We start from the raw sequence: 16,255 nt of genomic DNA, 5'->3' as shown, positions 1-16,255 counted from the left end.
TCTGCCAAATCCCACCGATCGATGCTAAAAGCTCGGAGGATCCCGACATCAACTGCAGCTCTCAAGAGAAGATTAGTTCAAGATGAAGGAGAAAACATCCCTCCACTCACACTCTCCTCTTATAATACGCAGGCCAAAGACTATCCCTTCCTCTCCTCCACGTTCTCTCCCCACGGTGTGAAACTCACACTGACTGCAGAGTATCACAGATATGAAAAACTTAAACCAGACACAAAGCCTACACTGTTTTTGAAAACTGAAAGTCGTCTTTTTCTTTTTCTTCAGGGGGGAAAAAGAAAACAGGCATCTTATGAATATTTCAGCATCTGATCTCCGTGGGAGACGTGGACGGCGCAGCTCAGCGCGACAGTTTTCGTGAGCTGCGCTTCCCCCCTCAAAAACACATAAACAGATTCATTCCAAAGAGCAGCCCCAGCCAAAACAAAGAAAAACAAAAAGGGGCTTCAGTGTGCGCCACGGTCCAACCACTCCTCCTCATAAGAATACAAGTCCCAGGGTTCTCGTTAAACATGGCAAGCCTCATGAATGTTGTATGGCTATCTTAGCCGTGTTTACACTGACCTGGTTTCTTTGCCCCTGTCTGTGGAGATGACAGGGGAGTGGAGCTTACACTTTCCTGCAACAATCCTCCAGCATCACATTACTGTACTTACTGTTCAAGTCACAGAACAGCATTTAGGATGTTCGTGGGCCACAATGGACGAGCCCGCTGTAACCTCCATGTTTAAGTACAAAAGTCCACCTGGGAATATCTCACGGCTCAACTATTAGAGCTACTTCTAATGTGAAATCACGGATGAAACAGGAAGCAAATAAGCAGGAGGAAGCACGGACAAAAGGTGAAACTTAAGACAACCAAGAGAAGAAATTTTAAGTTACTGTATTTTAGCGCCTTTAGCAGATTTTTAAACGGCTGCCACAAAAATAACAAACACTGTCTTCATTTCCAGCTAATCAAAGGGTGCATAGCCACACATGCTTCCCGCTACGGTCGATCATCCCGGCAACTTAGAGAAACGCCAGGCTTGCATACTGTCCTATGAAATTTTCATCACTTGAGGAGGGGAGACGAAAGATTTGCCTTTCAATTTTTCATTATTCAGCTTGAGCCAGACTATACTAGCGTGACAACAGAGAGAAACTTGGGTACTCATACAGATCAGTATGAAAATGAATTACTCAAGTGTCCCACTTTTTTAGATTGGAAAAAAAAAAAAGAAGAAGCTGTCCTCACATACTGGAGCGGGGATGAATCATCAGCTAATTATCATCTAAATAACAGCAACGCTTCCTGCCTTAAGCTCGGGGAAAAAGATAAGAAACTAAACCCTTATATAAATTAACACAGAGACGGTAGAACAGCCGTCCAGAAATAACACAAAGACAGGAAGATAGAGATGGAGAGAAATACATAGAATAGAGGTAAAGAAACACCCCCGGGGATTAGTGAATGATAGCATCTCCTCCTCTCCCCCTCCTCCTTATGAGAAGTCCTCTCCCTGTCTGACTGAAGGCACATTACTAACGCCTGTTTAACTCCTGTTCTAGGTCACCATGAGATAAACACACGTTATTCAGGTTGGCCAGACCCTGGCCATTAGACAGTGGCGGTGGCCTATTCATGGTGTACACTCATGGCCTGGGCCCTGTGATTAATTACAGCACGGGGCAGTGCCTCTCAATGGAGACCTCACAGGGGGGGAGGCAGGGGGACGGGACTCAGGGAGAAGGGGAGTCCTTGTGCTGAGGACAGGCTGAATGCTGACACTCTGCCAACATCCTGGGTTCAGTTTGGTTAAAGGGTCAGTTCAACGTAGGGCTGGGCGATATATCGATATAAAAGATATATCGATGTGATATGGAATTAGATCAGGGGTGGGCAACTGGAGGCCCGGGAGCCGCATACGGCCCGCACCCTCACTTGAAGTGGCCCTCAGTACAACTTACATGCATTTGAGCATGAAATCTTAAAAGTGCAGTGTAAAAATGCACAAAATTACTTCTTGCAATTTATGTTGGTCTGCTGTTCTTGCACTAAAAAAAAAAAGAAATCACAGTAAGTGGGTATTTTTTATTTGCTTCAAACATTTTGTATTCCTATTTATACTGTTATACATGCATTTGAGCATGAAATATGTTAAGTTACTGCACTGGAAACACATTTAAAATTGCAGTGTCATCATATCTGGTGAAGTGCATGGTCCTATATGTGGCCCTGTGGTAGTGTCCATGAAAAGTTGTGGCCCCCTCCAGCATTTAAGTTGCACTGTGATCCTTGCTCCAGGCAAGCTGCGGCTTTTTTTGGGGATATTTTTTTTATTAAAATGTGCACTTTATGGAGCTTTGACTTTTAAAAAAAAGGTATTCCTGTTGTTCTACAGTATTTATGTTCACTTAAATAAACGGTTTCAATAAAACTACATGTGACATGTCATATTTGGCTTTGACTTTGACTGAACATTTGCTCTCACTTTGCGATAAAAGTATCGGGATATATATCGTATATCGATATTCAGCCTAAATATATCGCTATATGACTTTTGGTCCATATCGCCCAGCCCTAGTTCAAAGTGTAAATTTTTTTTTTCTCCCAGTTTTTTCCATTTGAAATTCCCAAACCGACATGTACTGTTATCCTCATCACCATTACTGTGGTTTGCAGAAATTTGGGCAACACTATTTTCTAGTTTCAGATGAATAAAAAATGATTGGGAACGCTGTTGATGCCTCTGACAACAATGTGCCTATAAAGCAAGGATAATCTGTGTATGTGTGTGTGTGTAAATTATTTCAAACTTGGCAGCTGCATTGCTGGGGACCAAAGGAAGTGTAGTGCTGAATGTCGTGGCATTATGCCAGATGACGGCGCTATAACAATCTTTCCATTTTGGTCTCTGGCTGTTGAACCATCAGTCAGAAACACTTTTCCTCCCTGATTATATGCAACCAACACAATCTATCCATATAAGGCCTCTTATGTGCATTAAGTTCAATTGTCCGTCATTATGAATTGTGTCCAAATCAGTTCTTTCTCTACTCCTTCTATAAATTTGTAGCAATTGTCACAAAATCTGCTGTAGTACATCTCAGGATTTCAGATTTTTGAAATTTTTGTACAGACTTGCTATAGCTGTCCCACAATGTTTGTTTGAATGCTTTAGGCAGAGTTATTATAAAAAAAAAAAGGTAAATCTCCAGAATGCTTTTGCAATTGCGACCACATTTAATGTATATGAGGTCTGTGTGATCATGGCAAATTTTATGCTCTAAAGGAAAGAACCTCTGTCTGTCTGTTTATGTATGACTGCCTTTGCATATTTCTTTGGGTCCAAGCAATCGGCCTGGTCCAAACAGGCACGTATTCCGAATGGCCACACCTCAAAACAGGCAATGTAGAAGTGTTTACTAAGCCCCAGACCCAGGTGATTTGTTTGTTAGGGCTTTAAGAGCCATGTGAATATAATTTCAGGGTTGAATAATTTATTCTGAAGTAAATCTGGCTGTAGAGGCTGTTCTGTCTGGGGTGAACAACCATGAGTTCTTTTCAACAGTTTTCCAAGGAATAAAAAAAACTTCACATCTACCAACAAGGACAAGGCCACAAAAAGCTCTTTCAATGTTGCAAACGTCCTATTCCTCCACTGTCATAAACATCAGAAAATGGAAGAAAACTGGAGTCAAAGCAAGTTCTAAAAAATGTCAAATAAAATGACTCAAGACTTGGTGAGAAATGCCCAGGAAAATCAACACATCACTCCAAAAAGAGCTGGTAAATGACGTACTAACTGACTGGTTCCCAAACTTACGAAATGGATCTTTTTACTTTAAAATGTGTGTGTTGATAACATAATGTGATACTGACATTGTCCCTCTTATTAATATAAGCATGATCAGCCCTGTAGGTGTGTATATGAGAGTTGTTTTCATTTCTTCTGTAGTCCTTTAGAAAGCCTCGTCTCCTTGGTGTCAGTCATGCAGCGGGCATCGAGGGACCCACCATGGCTCGGCCCAAACACACTCAGTGCATTAGTGTGTCTGAGCTGCCAGCCGCTCCCACGTGACTCCTCACTCCTTCTCCCTCTCCCTGATGCCAACCCCCATCTCCTACATTTCCATCTGCCCCCCCAAAAATAGCTCCCATTTACTCACATAACAGCCCTTGCATTTCTACCTTTACTTCATAGGACATTTCCCTCCCCTGAAGCAGAAGAATCCCAGAAGAAGCTCTTCCTCTCTTCCTCCCTCCCTCCCTCCCTCCTTCAGTCCCACTCTCCTTCCCCACTGCCTCCTTGGTAGGCTGCAGCACAGCTCCTGTTTCTTATGTTCCAGTAGAATTCCTGAGGAAGCTGAGGCTTTGTGGGATGCTTTCAGGAACAGTCTGCCTGTTGCATTATTCATCACCCCTAGTCTCCTCTGTGTCAAAGACAGCCCACAGTGCCCAGCTGATACTGAGGGGATAGATGAGGAGACTCACAGCTGAGAGAAGGAGCTGATACAAGGTGAGCAGGTAAACCAGCAATCTAGACAACAAGCAGCCACCTCCAAAGGGACTAAAAGAGGGAGGACAAACAGTAAACATACCAATATTTACCAGCAGGCAGCGGGGGGCTGTCAGATAAACTGTCAGCCTTAGACTCCACAATACAAACAACCAAAAGCTTTAATGAAGCTTTATTACTGGAAACAGAGAAAAGAAAACAGCAAGACCCAATTCCAATCTGCATGACAATTCTAATTGGATGACGAGTACTATATTTACACGGGCAATGACAATATGTGCAAAGATATTAGAATCCAGACGTATTTTAAAGTGTGCTGTTTCTCAACTCAATTCCATGCAAAAATGAGATATAGGCGCGACATGCATCCCCCACAAACTGTGGAACAATGGTGGGACAGCTCCAGAAAGATTTTGGAAAGCAGAAAATAAAGTATAAGCCATAAGCCATAAATCTGAAAAACCTTTCTCTTTCTGTTCTGCGAGTTTTACTGGCAGCAGCGATGCACAGTTACAGTTTTAATATTGTATATCATTATGCCTTAGCACTTATTAATGCATTTAGTTCTTTCATACGAAGTGTAAAAACATACTACAGATTTGTACATAGTATACTGAGTATATGGACAGTTTGACTGTGTATTGGCAATACAATATTGGTAAAGTAATCTGGCAATACGATAGATATCATGATACAATTCAATATATTGAGATATATTAAGATACTCTAAGCAATTTATTGGGACTTTCTTAAAATCTAATTTTAGGAAAACTACGAATGTATACTGTACATGGACATATTTGACTGCAGATACAGGGGTTATATACATACAGGATAATATATAGACATACAGTACTGCAATACTGTCAGCAAGTGGGATATATTGTGATTTTTTAAGTGGAATTGTAGGAAAACTGTCTGGTACTAAGAATACACTGCCACATGCATAAAAAAGTTTACTTTTTTTAAAATCAGAACAGTGGGATCTGCATTTGCATTTATCACAATCCCTGTAACAAATTCATAAAACCAAGTTTCTGCAATCTGTCTGCTACAAATCTTTGCATGTAAACTATTAATAAAAATTTAAATCACAAAACTTAATATTGCCATGCTCATGTGGATGAATACTTCTGTACATCCGTAACGTTTAGCCAATTAAAACAGCATTGTAACTGTCCCAATTAACTCGACGACTTAGAGGTTTTAACACTGATGAAAACTGTTAAAAATGCCCATATCTATGAGAAAATGGTAGAAGAGAGAAATAGGGTATGTGTTGTAAGGTAAACTAGATTACCCAAGGTTTGTTGTTATCCTCTGTGGAAATTTTAGATGTTTTACTGAATGTGAGGCTTTATTTTGTAGTTATTTATCGCAAGGTGAAGCTTATACTGTGTTATAATGGAAACCGTACTATACAATCTAATAAATGTAGAAGTAAAAGAGAAAACATGTTTACCTATACGCCCTTGGGTTAAATTTAAACAAATGGCCAATTGTGTGTATTGTGTGAGCAAGGACTTGTACACAATGATGACAAAGTATTTCCAAAAGAATGAAGAAAAATACCAACTCACCGAATTGGATGGCACTCCAAGGTTGGTCTCGATGTAGGTCTCGGTTTTGGGTTCCACCGCCTGCTCAGCCTCCAGAATCTTCTCCACGGGCATGTCCTCGTTGGCGCAGCTGGTGGACTCCACCTCATTCTCGTTTCTCTCCTTGGCTCGCTGGCGCTCCTCCTGAACGGCTGCATGTAACAAAACTGGTTCCGGTCACTACTGCTGTTTTTTGTTTGTTTGTTTTTACAGTGTCATGTGACATGTGTTCAGGAGCACATGTGTGTTAAAGGAAAGATTCAGGGTTGCAAGTCATTTAAAAAAAATGAAAATGTCTTGATACTGTCCAAGTCAAGCTGTAATATTAATATTAAAGCTGCATTAATGTTAAATGTTTAAGCAGTCATTCGTTGTGACTCTGAATTATTCCAGATTAAGCCTGTAGAAGAGTCTCCGCAATGATAATAGAGTCAATACATTCAGAAGGAGGACCTACTTTTCTCAGTAAGTAACACTGAAATGTAAGGAGTGACTTTTCTCAGTATAAAATGCTTTAGCGTAACAAATTATTTTTAACAAATTATTTTTAACCCTTTATCAGGCATACCATGTTTGGTATGCCTGGTACCAACCATATTTGGTAACTTGAGCGGACATCTATAACAAGTCTCCTCATAGAACCACATGGATTTCTACATCACAGATAGTGACACTGTGGCATCTGACCAATCAGTAAATCACACAAAATTCAAGTTTCCTTTATTGTCATTGTATTAAAAAAGTATACAGCTAAATTTACGTGTGCTTCTCATATATAAGGTGCTTTAAAAAAGACATTCTGACATTACGCATATGTATTAAGTAGTCTAAAAAGATAATAAATACTTTAAAGGTAAAAGATAAAGTGGTGATGGATGCAGATGATGTGTTATTGTCTATTTAGGGTGGCTGTGGGAAAGAGACTATAATAAATAAAAGAATAATAATGACTCAATTGACCTGGATTTGCAATATAAAATTGAAACATTTTGCAAAAAGTCTTGTAATATCCTCCAATAATACTTCAGGCTTGATATTTTTTTAATTTCCAGGAATGCCCTATCAAGGATTACAAGTAAGGTGACACTGATGGGGACCAATGAAAAGCTAAAACAAAAGTGAATATTGGACTCCCAATCACCAGGATGCGTTTTTTTTTTGTCACTTTGGCCATTAGTGTGACGCCATTTATTAATGCAGCTTTAATACTTCATCTTTGAATGTAAGGCAATTTAAACAGGCTGAGTGCCAATTTATAGCCACTGCAATGGACTACAAACAATTATTGTAATGAATGTCACTTGTCTATTATTTGTGCAAAGACAAAAATAAATCTGCCTTACCTGAGTCTTGTTTGAGATACTGAAAATGACTCATTGGTAGATTTTTTTTTCTACTCTGAAGAAAATGACATGATGGAGGACATATCTGAGATGAAAAGACTTGAGGAGGAAAATGTCTTTCTTTGCTTTGCAATGCAGCGGCATAAGTAGATGGAACAGCTTTCAACACTGAATCTTCCCTTTGATTAAATACGTGAATACTGGAAAAACAAATTGTCCGTACTTTGGTGCACATCAGTAGAAAACTGTATACAAAGCTGACCCTGGTTTGTATCTACATATACACACATGTACATACAATATGTACATGCATGCTTGAATGAGTGTTTGCTTGGCTGTGAGTGCCTGCTTCAGTCGCTGTGTCTCTGTAAGCCAGTAAATAGTGCATGACCCTGTATGTATTACACCAATAAACATATCCAAGAGAGTTCAATCATCAATAATTGCTTCGACAGTGCGGATGGAATATATTTAAGACCTTAGACCTACATTATGCACGACGCAGTAGCGTGGACATTTTCAAGGACTTTTCACAGCTTTCTTATCAAAGAGATGTTTTTTTATGTAGTGCTCAATGACAAACAGTCAGCTCCTTTTATACACAAATCATGTAAAGCCATAAATAATGTATGGTGTGTCACTCCTTCTTTATGCCAAGCGTGGTCGCCAGAACAGCTTAAATAAAAAAGCCTGTACACAAAAACAATGAGGACTCTGTCTCATAGACTTTTTTTTCCATGTCGTGTGTAAAAACTGGTTGAGGCAAAAAAACGTGTTGGTGCCGCGTTCTGATTGGCTTGGCGAGGAGACACAGGAAGTGGTTTGTGTGCTGAGCAGACACAGAGACTCACTTTGGCCGAGGCAAGAGAAACCGCACCTCCACCCTCGAGCGAGGATGGAAAAGATGTATGTGTGTGTGTTTTGTCTTTTCAAAAAGCTATAATTTACCTAATTCAAGACACCACAGAAAAAAGGGCTGCGGCTTTTTATGAGTTTATCCTCCGCACATGGATTAATAAAAAAAGTTTGGGACATAACGCGTTGAATGATAAAGGGCATTTGGAAATTCAATGTCAGCATGCGAGCTTCCACACCTGGTGAACTGTCCTGTCTCAGACCAACACACACACATCACACACTGGGTTTGCAGGATGATCTGTCTTCTTACATTTCCCCTACTCTGGTTTCTATTCCAAGTCCTGAATCAGAGAGGCCGTGGTCTTGTTGGGGGGGTGGGGGAGGGGGGGTGGAAAGGGAAGCAGGGGTTGTTAGACGAGGAGTGGGAAAGGGGCCCCATTTTAGAGGAACTGCTGTCTGGCGGTGGAGGTCAGCCCAAGGGTAGAATACTTGTGTTGGAGTCAGAGAGAGGTGAGGAGGGCTGAAATCATGTTAGCTTTATTCTCCCCCCCCCTCCTCTCCTCTCCTGACTGGGAGAGCATAAATTCATTTAATCCTGTTTTTCTGTGGATTCGCTTAGCCTTTTGGGCTACTGCTGCCTTGTTCTCTAACCACAGCCCTCGGGGTGCAGGGGGAGGCTTAGGCAGCACTGAGAGTGAGGCGAAAGGCAGTAAATGATAATATCCTTGAAAGGAGTAAAGAGCCTAACAATGATATAAATAAAAGCAAGAAGGAGGGGAGGGCAGGCCAAGTAAAGGTCAAGACAAATTGGCCCTGGATAGAATAGTCTCCCAAATGCATTTATCCAAAAAACATGCATTCTTCTTGTTCACTCACCTTTAGAGAGTGAAGCTACATCCAACACACACGCACCTACACACACACACACACACACACACACACACATACATGCACCTACACACACACACACACACACCTGGTTAACACCTGCTCCACTCTGCAGCTCCCCTGGCTCGCTCCGTATAATCTACACACTCTATGTCTTTATTCTGTAACTACGCTGACCATAATGGTGACAGGCAGAGATTGATTTATTCAATGTGTGAAAGATGCTTAACAGCACTGCTGAGAGCGCTAATATTTTTAACACCCTCATGGAGTGTTAAAATTCACACCTGACTTCTTTTTTTTTTCCCTCCTTCGCTCACCCAACCTGACTCTTCCTGGTCTTATCGGCTCTTTGATCAGACGTTCTTTACTGTACTGCCCCACAGTCACAGGAGGTTTTTTTTTTATTTTTTAAACCAACTCCTTGTTTACAAGGCCGGATCGCACTCAAAGGCTGGAGAGAGATGAGTGAACCATCAGATAATTACAAACTATAACAATGCTGTAACAATACTCAAGAGTCAGTGCCATGTTTTGAGTGAATATGAAGAGGATACAATCAGGGAATGTTGTGATAAAAGCGTCTTTATACGCTGGGTATTGTACCATTTCAATGACAATACTAGCTATGGCCTTCACGAGCATTAATGAATATATGTAAGCAAACACTGCTGTTCAGCACAGAACTAGTCCTACACAAGGACTCTTTATAGGGCGAATAGCTCAGCAGTCACCTATATGTCTCATCGTTAAAACTTCACACTCATTTTTGTGACTTTTGCCATCTTTTAGTAATAATCATCACATTTTAGCAGTGTTCAGTGTCAGTTCAGTTTAAAGATTCTGTGTTAAAGATTTGTTTGTACATGTTGAATAGGAATATTTCCCCCCAAAATGTAGTCATTTCTGTCTTGGGAGCAGAAGCATAATGTCTCAGGAATCAAAACTAAATGCAAGAAGGAGAAATATGCATAAAACTACAGTTTCCCAACCTGACCACTTTAGTGTATACTTTCGTGGCATTAATGGCTAATTATTAAGGCAAAAGAATAAAATTTATCTTAATCAACATAACATAAACTTTGTATGAATCTTGAACCTTAAGAGCTAGAGCTTTGAGGAATAAGAAATGCCATCTAATTCACTTTTTTAATGTATAAACAAGCTAAATTAGTTAAAGCTTGGTGATTAATTTGTAATTTTCAAAGTCATTCTATTCAATGGAAACTTTGTCAATTATCAACTGTCTGTGTCAGCGCATCTTAGGCAGTTTGTCCAGACGAATAGCACCTGGTCTCCCTCAGGTAGAAGTCTTATGCCATTTTTTAAAATTTTCTCTTTTTACCCAGCGGACTCTACCTATAAGTTGCAAATGGAAGTCTAAAAGTAGAGCCACTCTGGAAGCTAAAAATAGCAGGACTTGTAGCTGAGACGGACTTCAGTATGACATTCAACGTAGTCAAACTTTCACCACGTAAATGTCACAGTGAATGATTCTATAATCCCCAGTCTGTGCTGAGAGAGGACAGGGTTTCTGTGTTGGAGGGGGAGTGATTTAAGTTTGCAGGAATGTTTGACTGTTGCATCTTGACTAAATCCTCACATGCTGAAATGAAGCCCTCCCTGTCCAAATCTGGATGATGTGTTATCTGAAAATGATCAATGATGCACTGGAGTAGATCACCAAACATGCAGCTTTCATGAGTAAAAAACATGTCTCTTCTTTATTTATTTTATGGCCATAGTTGCCATAGTACTGAGATACACAGACTTTACATAAAGCCTTGCTATGTTGATTTAATGATGACTGTTTCAGTTTGAATTTCTTTAACCACATTTACATGGATACTAAAGATGTAGATGCTCTGATACACACCGGCTTTACAAATATCCTTGTTATGTTCATGTTAAAGATGTTGGTTTTCAGTTTAATTTTTAAATTTAACTGCATATAAATGGATATTAAAGATAAGATTTTAAAGTGAAAGTTTGATGAATGGTGTGTCCTCTACAACATGCTCTGTATATGAGGCCTCACTGTGCAACTGATTAAATCCCTGCATCCATTTGTAAAGGGCGGGAGCAGTAAGTGCATTCCATCGGTAGCCTCTAATTTGTGAATGTGGTGCACGCTTTCACCATGCTGTTCAATTACAGGACATTATCCAATTTGACTACTTTGATTACATTTTGTGCATAGAGTATTTTAAACACAAATAATCTCTGTGTTTGTGAAAACAAGCCGGTTCGCAGCGAGTATGCAGGCTGTCCGACACAAATTCCAAGTTTATACAAATAATTAGGAGCACAAGGGCAGGAACGGTGACATCCAGAGGATGCAGAAGGAGAAGTTCACACAGCTCCATTGTTATATTTTTATTTCTCCAGTCTACATCAGTGAACTCCCCAAGGACTGTCTGTTCTCACAAACCTCACTATGTTTTCACATCCAGCAGTTCTGGGTTCCTGCGGCTGCCACAGCTGAATGCATTATTCCCCCAAAGTAGTGCTTGAAGCAGAACATTTTTAAATACAGTGGAGCCTATGGCTGCCATGCACAGTGAGATGTAGCAGAGCAGAATTACAGCTGCAAGTGATTCTGTAAAATTGGAAGGAAGCAGGATGGGAAACAAGCTGCTTTACTTATAGGAAGGCAAGCAAAAAGGGAAATCTTATAACCTTTGTCATATCGCAGGTAGACACTTCATAAGAGCTGGCTCAAAGTTCAGTTCACATGTATATGAAGTCGTGCACGCTCAAAGTTAGTTGTTAAGTTCACAGTCCCAAAAAATCTGCATAAAAGTGTGATTTTTTCCCCTCCATTGTAAACTGTACTGTACTGATTTGTCCATAGAACTCCTCCAAAGCTTCATATGAACCGGCTTTAAAGGAACAGGTGTTTCAGTTTAAAGAGTGACCCTGTTAACTGGTGACTCAGCTGAATGCGCTGTGGTTGCTTGTTTTGGTGGCAGCTGTTGAAAACACAAACAGATCATGTATACGTCCCCCCAAAAACTTTAAATTTGGCTTTAATCTATTTTAAATACTTACTCATCTGTGTTTACTATCTACACTAACCATGCATGTAAGTTACTAAAAGCAACCATGGACCCATTTGGCTGAAAGTCACCAAATAACACAGTAATTTCCAACAAAAATTTGAAGCAAACCTTCACGTTAACCACAGAGGGGACATTATTTAAAGAAAGCGCATACTTTGGGGCGCTTACTTTGCCACAACGATGGCATGTCGGGTGCCGCAAATCCGCAGGGGCAGAAAAACAGTGTGTGAGCGTCATTAACAGTTGTGTTTACCAGTTGCAAGATGATACATTAAGTTCACCATTTTTGTTTGCAAAAGCACATGCAAAACGCACATTAATGCACAACATTGTATTCACTTGCCCTTTGTCATTTTACCATTTCCCCTTAAAACTAAAGGCAAAGTTGTGAGTTTGTGACCAGAAAAAAAGCCCCATATTTAACTATTATCAAACAATTCAACAATATTGTGAGTTTACAGTGTTTACGTGTGTCTATGTGGATTAGTAGAGATTTGAGGGAATGGGTAAGTGGGACTTTATCCTCTACGGTATGTGCTGTACCTTCTCTCTTCATGCCCATGGCTAAACACTTCTGGTAGCGGCAGTACTGGCAGCGGTTCCTCTGGCGCTTATCAATGACACAGTCCTTGTTGTCGCGACAGGTGTAGGTCAGATCTTTGCGCACCGTCCTTTTGAAAAAACCTTTGCAGCCCTCACAGCTGTATACCCCATAGTGTTTACCTGAGGAGAGAGACAGAGATCATTTGTTGAATGCATATGAGAATAAAATCTTTCCTGGGTCAGTTTCTTGTCTCGAGTCCTGACAACAAAAACCTTTACACAAACAGCCTGCAGGAACCTGCTACTGAGGTAAGAAAAGACTAATTATGATCAAAGACCTATTAAAGTGGACTGAATGTGTGCGTGGGGGGTAATGCTGAGGAATAAAAAAGGAGGCCTACTAAAGAAAAGCTGCAGGGGGGGGCCTATGGATTTGCTTTACGGTACTGTTCTCACATGATGGTGGTGGTACAGGACGAATCGCCTCGTCCCCCTGTCCCTAACAGCTCTTTTTTTGTTATATATGATGGATGAAGTCCATTTGCATTCTCCAGGGTTGCTCAAACAGTTTCTTTGTTAGCTCTTTGCAGTCCAGACCACCAGAGAAGATAAATAAAGCCTCCGAGCACGGTTAAATGAAGCATGACTTGCTATTAAACATTGTTTTGATTTTCCCCCTTGGGTTTATGTAGCACCGATGACGCAGGATGACACTGAAACTGTCCAATGAATTAGATACCCAGCTTTATCCCCAGGCTGAGAAAGAAGTTCCCATGAGTGATGGGTTGTTCCTGAAACAGCGCTTTTCTCTATTTCAGTGGAAGTTGAGCTGAGGTTTGGTTTCATCAGACCGTACAATCTTTTGCCTCATGATGTCAGTTTCTTTCATGTGCCTTTATGCCGTTGCCCTCATATGCTTTTTCTCAGGAGTGGCTTCTTTCTGGCCTCCTTGCCACTTAGCCCAGATTTGTGAAGAATTCCAATGACTGTTGTCCTTCCAGGGAGATCTCCCACTGCAAGAAAGTGCAGAGTGTAGTTGTGCCAGAGCGGTCCGTGGGGCTGTTCTCTGACCAGAGTTCATCTTTGGAGGTTTCTCAGTGTGGTCAGAGCACCAGCTTTAGAAAGATGCTGGGCCTTCCCACTTTCTTTTCATTTGGTAATAATGGAGTCTTGTGTAGTCCCAGTTGTTAAGAAATTATTTTTATACGTTCCCCCAAAATTCTTCCCTAAATTATAGATACATTCCCCTGGAAGTCTTGGTTAGGCTTTGACTTGTGCCTTTTTTTAAATATGTCATCACCAAATGATTCAATGTTAGTCATTCCATCTTTATAACTTTCATGTACGAGAACTTGTGGACAACCAACTTTGACATTATGGGTCATTTTGTACAGATGAGTCAAGGAAAAATATTTTTTACATGAATCTGTATGACCACAAAAAAAAAACAACTTCCTAAAGGCACTGCACACGATGAACTCTCCGATTCCACCCCCATAAGTAACTGTTTAAAAAAAGAGACAGATAGAGATGCATAAAGATTTGTTTCTCAGCAGATACTTATATATTCCCAGCTTCTCCTGGCCCATGCCGAAAACTGTTATTTCACATTTTTGCATTTCATGAAGAAATTCATAGCCTGAAGTTTACGCACACCTGAGGGTAAACCATGGGTAAAACAGACTAAGATGTAGTGAAAAAAGATGGATGATTTAATATCCCACAGCTGTGATGTAACCAAATCTATCTGACATCACTACTGTTAACACTCACAAAAAACAGTTCTTACTCCTGAAATGTTCACAATTTAATCTACTAAACCACATAAGAAGCCTTCATTAACGTCTTTTATAGAGTATTTTGAAAAATAATTAATATATATAATTACACTACAGGCCAAAAGTTTGGAAGCAAGATCAAATTTGTACAAAAAAATATCATAGTTTCATTGCTATACTTTGCAACAAAATAAAAGTGATTATTATATAAAAAGTCACTTATTAGAACACTTTTTCACTATAATTATCAGGTCTTTGGGTTTTTATTGCTTAGACTTTGTGTATCCTTCTTTCCTTAATGTATAAATCTGAACTCTTGTTTCCTTACTCAGCTGCTTCAATTTTAGCCATTTCTGTGGTAGTTTGTCAGCGATATGAACAAAGTTGCGATTTATTGGGATTTTTGTATCCAAACTTTCCAAAGAGCTAAAGCAAATAATGCAAACTGTGATTTGTTTTTGACTTTTGCACTGAAGTTGTGACTCTTCCAAATCTTCTCAACCCTAAAACTAAGCCCTTCTTTTGTTTTGTTAACATTTATTCAGCAATAGTCTGGTAACATCAATGTATACCTAAAGGTCAATTGAGGAAAATGGTTCAATTCAATAAAGGTAAAGTATGATCATGCAGTAAACACATCAAGAAATCCAAAGAATCCATACTGGTTTTTAAAGAAATGTAATTTGCTTCCAAACTTTTGGCCTGTAGTTTATATATTTTTTATTGTGCAGTGCTTCCTGTGTGAGTGTCAACTGGGTGTCCATCACAGTCTGGTGTCACTCACCTGAGGAGCGGTCACCACAGATGGCGCAGATGTGTTTGGTGAGCGACAGGACCGTGCCCGAGGGCTGGGCGGGCACCTTCATCACGCCGTTGAGTCCCAGCGGAGGCTTGATGTCCTCCGTGCTGCTGACCGAGTTCATCGGAGAGTTCAGCTGGAACATCAGCACACACAAACACGCACACGCCGACAGGTCACAAAGCAGCTCCGATGAACCCGACATCATACACACCGCTGCAGCCCGTCACATATCTAAGCTGCAGCTGCATAGTTAACTGATGACATTATGTGTTGAATAAGGGCCAGGTCAGTGGAGGAGATAGAGGGAGTTTGATTACACATGCAAACAGGGAAAATAAATATGAGTGGAGTTATGTCAGACAGATTGTCATGAACAATTTGCAAAATGCAAGAAAGTGAAAAGGATATTATGACTTCTGATACTCAATACAGATGGTCAGCAGTTCCAGCAGCAGCTCTTTTGCCCTCTTTCATCGCTCCCTCCGTCTCTCTCCTCCCTCCCATTCCCCCCTCTGTTTCAGATCTAAATCTGGCGCAGCAGGATCCTGCACCACTCCACCCCAGGAACTCTTTTATTCATGCTCTCAACAAGCCCCGCTGGCTCCCAAATGTTCAGCGCTAGCATAACTCCACTGTAAAATTTAAGAGTACAGCGGAATAAAGAGACAGCATTTGTTTTAGCAGCGGTGCAACTGCAGCTTTAAGTCTTACTTCAATTGCTGCCTCCCTCCCGCTCGGAAAAAATTTCATTTCAAAGTGACCTCTTGCTAAAAGTGGAGAGCAAGGGGAGACTAATTATTATAACTAGCACCATGCTGTTTCCAGAGGAGATAAACGTTGGGGGGGGCAGGTTTTAAATGATC

At 40.5% G+C, this 16,255-nt stretch overlaps 1 protein-coding gene across 2 annotated transcripts in view; it reads right to left on the bottom strand.

Moving 5' to 3' along the window:
* rxraa (retinoid X receptor, alpha a) overlaps positions 1 to 16,255 on the bottom strand; it is a 121,627-nt gene that overhangs the window by 11,512 nt on the left and 93,860 nt on the right. The window contains exons 4-6 of one of the 2 annotated variants that reach the window (XM_059358243.1): positions 15,375 to 15,525; positions 12,813 to 12,992; positions 6,101 to 6,270 (exon numbers count right to left, since the gene is read on the bottom strand). In XM_059358243.1, the coding sequence (XP_059214226.1) occupies positions 6,101 to 6,270; positions 12,813 to 12,992; positions 15,375 to 15,525 (501 nt within the window). Of the gene's footprint in view, positions 1 to 6,100; positions 6,286 to 12,812; positions 12,993 to 15,374; positions 15,526 to 16,255 lie in introns of both variants that reach the window. The other variant, XM_059358242.1, reaches the window with a different exon arrangement.

Source organism: Centropristis striata, chromosome 19 (genome assembly GCF_030273125.1).
Source record: "Centropristis striata isolate RG_2023a ecotype Rhode Island chromosome 19, C.striata_1.0, whole genome shotgun sequence".
Lineage (NCBI taxonomy): Eukaryota > Metazoa > Chordata > Actinopteri > Perciformes > Serranidae > Centropristis > Centropristis striata.
Note: the sequence above shows the minus strand (reverse complement) of the source record. Positions and strands in the feature narration are given on the sequence as shown.